The 3,663-nt window shown below is 40.8% G+C and overlaps 1 protein-coding gene across 1 annotated transcript; it reads left to right on the top strand.

Annotated features, from left to right (window-relative positions):
• Nucleotides 1-796: 796 nt before the first annotated feature.
• Nucleotides 797-3,645, top strand: LOC134751289 (zinc finger protein 850-like). The gene is made up of 3 exons (XM_063686673.1): nucleotides 797-1,391; nucleotides 1,464-2,790; nucleotides 2,848-3,645. The coding sequence occupies exons 1-3, from the start codon at nucleotides 797-799 to the stop codon at nucleotides 3,242-3,244; spliced, it is 2,319 nt and encodes a 772-aa protein (XP_063542743.1). The 3' UTR covers nucleotides 3,245-3,645.
• The last annotated feature ends 18 nt before the right edge of the window (nucleotides 3,646-3,663 follow it).

The raw sequence follows: 3,663 nt of genomic DNA, 5'->3' as shown, positions 1-3,663 counted from the left end.
AACCAGTTCCAAGAAAAGTTTGGAGATACATTTAAAGAATCACTCTTTGGAATATAATTGTAATTATAGTCACTGTAGTTACACAAGTTCGTGTAAAAGTGATTTACACAAACACCAAACAATACACATGGCTGGAAAACCTTTTCAGTGTAGCGACTGTGATTTCAAGTGCAGTGTTGAATCAAACCTGCGACGTCACCAGAAGACGCACAACCAGAGGAAGCAGAGGATACTACTTTTTAAATGTAGATATTGCGACTACAAGTACCGTGATAGTATTAAGTTACGAAAACACGAAAGGACACATGCTAGCGAGAACCATTTTACATGTCGCTACTGTGATTACACATGCGGATATAAATCAAATTTTATAAGACACCAGAAGGTACATACCGGGAAGAAGCTATTTAAATGTAGCGAGTGCGACTACAAGTGTCGGAAGAAACGAGACTTGTTAACGCACCAGAGGATACACAACGGAGAGAGGCCGTGTGATCATTGCGACTACAAGTTTAGTACGATTTCGAACTTACGAATACACGAAAGGACACATACTGGCGAGAAGCCTTTTCATTGTAGCCACTGTGATTCCAAATTTACTCAGAAAGCTAACTTACAAAGACACCAGCTGATACATACTGGGAAGAAGCCCTTTAAATGTAGCTATTGCGACTACATATGTAGGCAGAAACAATACTTGCTAGCACACCAGAGAATACACACCGGAGAGAAGCCGTACAAATGTAGTTATTGTGACTACAAGAGCACTGCAAGGTCAAGCTTACGATCACATGAAATGACACATAATGGCGAGAAGCCTTTTCATTGTAGCCACTGTGATGCCAAATTTACTCATAAAGCTAACTTACAAAGACACCAGCTGATACATACTGGGAAGAAGCCCTTTAAATGTAGCTATTGCGACTACATGTGTAGGCAGAAACAAGATTTGCTAGCACACCAGAGAATACACACCGGAGAGAAGCCGTACAAATGTAGTTATTGTGACTACAAGAGCACTGCAAGGTCAAGCTTACGATCACATGAAATGACACATAATGGCGAGAAGCCTTTTCATTGTAGCCACTGTGATTCCAAATTTACTCAGAAAGCTAACTTACAAAGACACCAGCTGATACATACTGGGAAGAAGCCCTTTAAATGTAGCTATTGCGACTACATATGTAGGCAGAAACAATACTTGCTAGCACACCAGAGAATACACACCGGAGAGAAGCCGTACAAATGTAGTTATTGTGACTACAAGAGCACTGCAAGGTCAAGCTTACGATCACATGAAATGACACATAATGGCGAGAAGCCTTTTCATTGTAGCCACTGTGATTCCAAATTTACTCAGAAAGCTAACTTACAAAGACACCAGCTGATACATACTGGGAAGAAGCCCTTTAAATGTAGCTATTGCGACTACATATGTAGGCAGAAACAATACTTGCTAGCACACCAGAGAATACACACCGGAGAGAAGCCGTACAAATGTAGTTATTGTGACTACAAGAGCACTGCAAGGTCAAGCTTACGATCACATGAAATGACACATAATGGCGAGAAGCCTTTTCATTGTAGCCACTGTGATGCCAAATTTACTCATAAAGCTAACTTACAAAGACACCAGCTGATACATACTGGGAAGAAGCCCTTTAAATGTAGCTATTGCGACTACATATGTAGGCAGAAACAATACTTGCTAGCACACCAGAGAATACACACCGGAGAGAAGCCGTACAAATGTAGTTATTGTGACTACAAGAGCACTGCAAGGTCAAGCTTACGATCACATGAAATGACACATAATGGCGAGAAGCCTTTTCATTGTAGCCACTGTGATTCCAAATTTACTCAGAAAGCTAACTTACAAAGACACCAGCTGATACATACTGGGAAGAAGCCCTTTAAATGTAGCTATTGCGACTACATATGTAGGCAGAAACAATACTTGCTAGCACACCAGAGAATACACACCGGAGAGAAGCCGTACAAATGTAGTTATTGTGACTACAAGAGCACTGCAAGGTCAAGCTTACGATCACATGAAATGACACATAATGGCGAGAAGCCTTTTCATTGTAGCCGCTGTGATGCCAAATTTACTCATAAAGCTAACTTACAAAGACACCAGCTGATACATACTGGGAAGAAGCCCTTTAAATGTAGCTATTGCGACTACATATGTAGGCAGAAACAATACTTGCTAGCACACCAGAGAATACACACCGGAGAGAAGCCGTACAAATGTAGTTATTGTGACTACAAGAGCACTGCAAGGTCAAGCTTACGATCACATGAAATGACACATAATGGCGAGAAGCCTTTTCATTGTAGCCACTGTGATTCCAAATTTACTCAGAAAGCTAACTTACAAAGACACCAGCTGATACATACTGGGAAGAAGCCCTTTAAATGTAGCTATTGCGACTACATATGTAGGCAGAAACAATACTTGCTAGCACACCAGAGAATACACACCGGAGAGAAGCCGTACAAATGTAGTTATTGTGACTACAAGAGCACTGCAAGGTCAAGCTTACGATCACATGAAATGACACATAATGGCGAGAAGCCTTTTCATTGTAGCCACTGTGATGCCAAATTTACTCATAAAGCTAACTTACAAAGACACCAGCTGATACATACTGGGAAGAAGCCCTTTAAATGTAGCTATTGCGACTACATGTGTAGGCAGAAACAAGACTTGCTAGCACACCAGAGAATACACACCGGAGAGAAGCCGTACAAATGTAGTTATTGTGACTACAAGAGCACTGCAAGGTCAAGCTTACGATCACATGAAATGACACATAATGGCGAGAAGCCTTTTCATTGTAGCCACTGTGATTCCAAATTTACTCAGAAAGCTAACTTACAAAGACACCAGCTGATACATACTGGGAAAAAGCCCTTTAAATGTAGCTATTGCGACTACATGTGTAGGCAGAAACAATACTTGCTAGCACACCAGAGAATACACACCGGAGAGAAGCCGTACAAATGTAAGAGCACTGCAAGGTCAAGCTTACGATCACATGAAATGACACATACTGGCGAGAAGCCTTTTCAGTGTAGCCACTGTGATTACAAATGCAGTAGGAAATCACACTTACAAAAACACCTGATGATGCATACTGGGGAGAAGCCCTTTAAATGTAGCTATTGCGACTACATGTGTAGGCAGAAACCAGACTTGCTAGCACACCAGAGAATACACACCGGAGAGAAGCCGTAGTTATTGTGACTACAAGAGCAGTGAAAGGTCAAACTTACGATCACATGAAAGGACACATACTGGCGAGAAGCCTTTTCAGTGTAGCCACTGTGATTACAAATTCAGTCAGAAAGTAAATTTAAGAAAACACCAGAAGGCGTGCACTATTTAAAAGTCATGTAAATGTAGTAATTGCGAATACAAGTGCAGGCGGAAAAGACAAATCAACAGATAACACACATCGGCGAGCTTTTTAGGGTTCCGTACCTCAAAAGGAAAAAACGGAACCCTTATAGAATCATTTAGAATCATTTATTCATCAATTGTGCATTACAGGTAATGAATACAGGTGTTATAAACAATTTGTTCTCTGTAATATGTCTTGCGACGTACAATGATTTTGGTTACCTAGCGCATGCAATATTATTAGAAATGTCACT

Source organism: Cydia strobilella, chromosome 21 (assembly GCF_947568885.1).
Source record: "Cydia strobilella chromosome 21, ilCydStro3.1, whole genome shotgun sequence".
NCBI classification, from domain to species: Eukaryota; Metazoa; Arthropoda; class Insecta; order Lepidoptera; family Tortricidae; genus Cydia; species Cydia strobilella.
This window is presented reverse-complemented; position numbering and strand designations above follow the sequence as displayed.

Coding starts and splice junctions, on each gene's coding strand:
- LOC134751289 (XM_063686673.1), top strand. CDS start 797: ATGACACATAATGGCGAGAAGCCTTTTCATTGTAGCCACTGTGATGCC. Junction 1,392..1,463: donor ACAAAGACACCAGCTGATAC/ATACTGGGAAGA, acceptor ACTTGCTAGCAC/ACCAGAGAATACACACCGGA. Junction 2,791..2,847: donor GACTACAAGAGCACTGCAAG/GTCAAGCTTACG, acceptor TTTTCATTGTAG/CCACTGTGATTCCAAATTTA.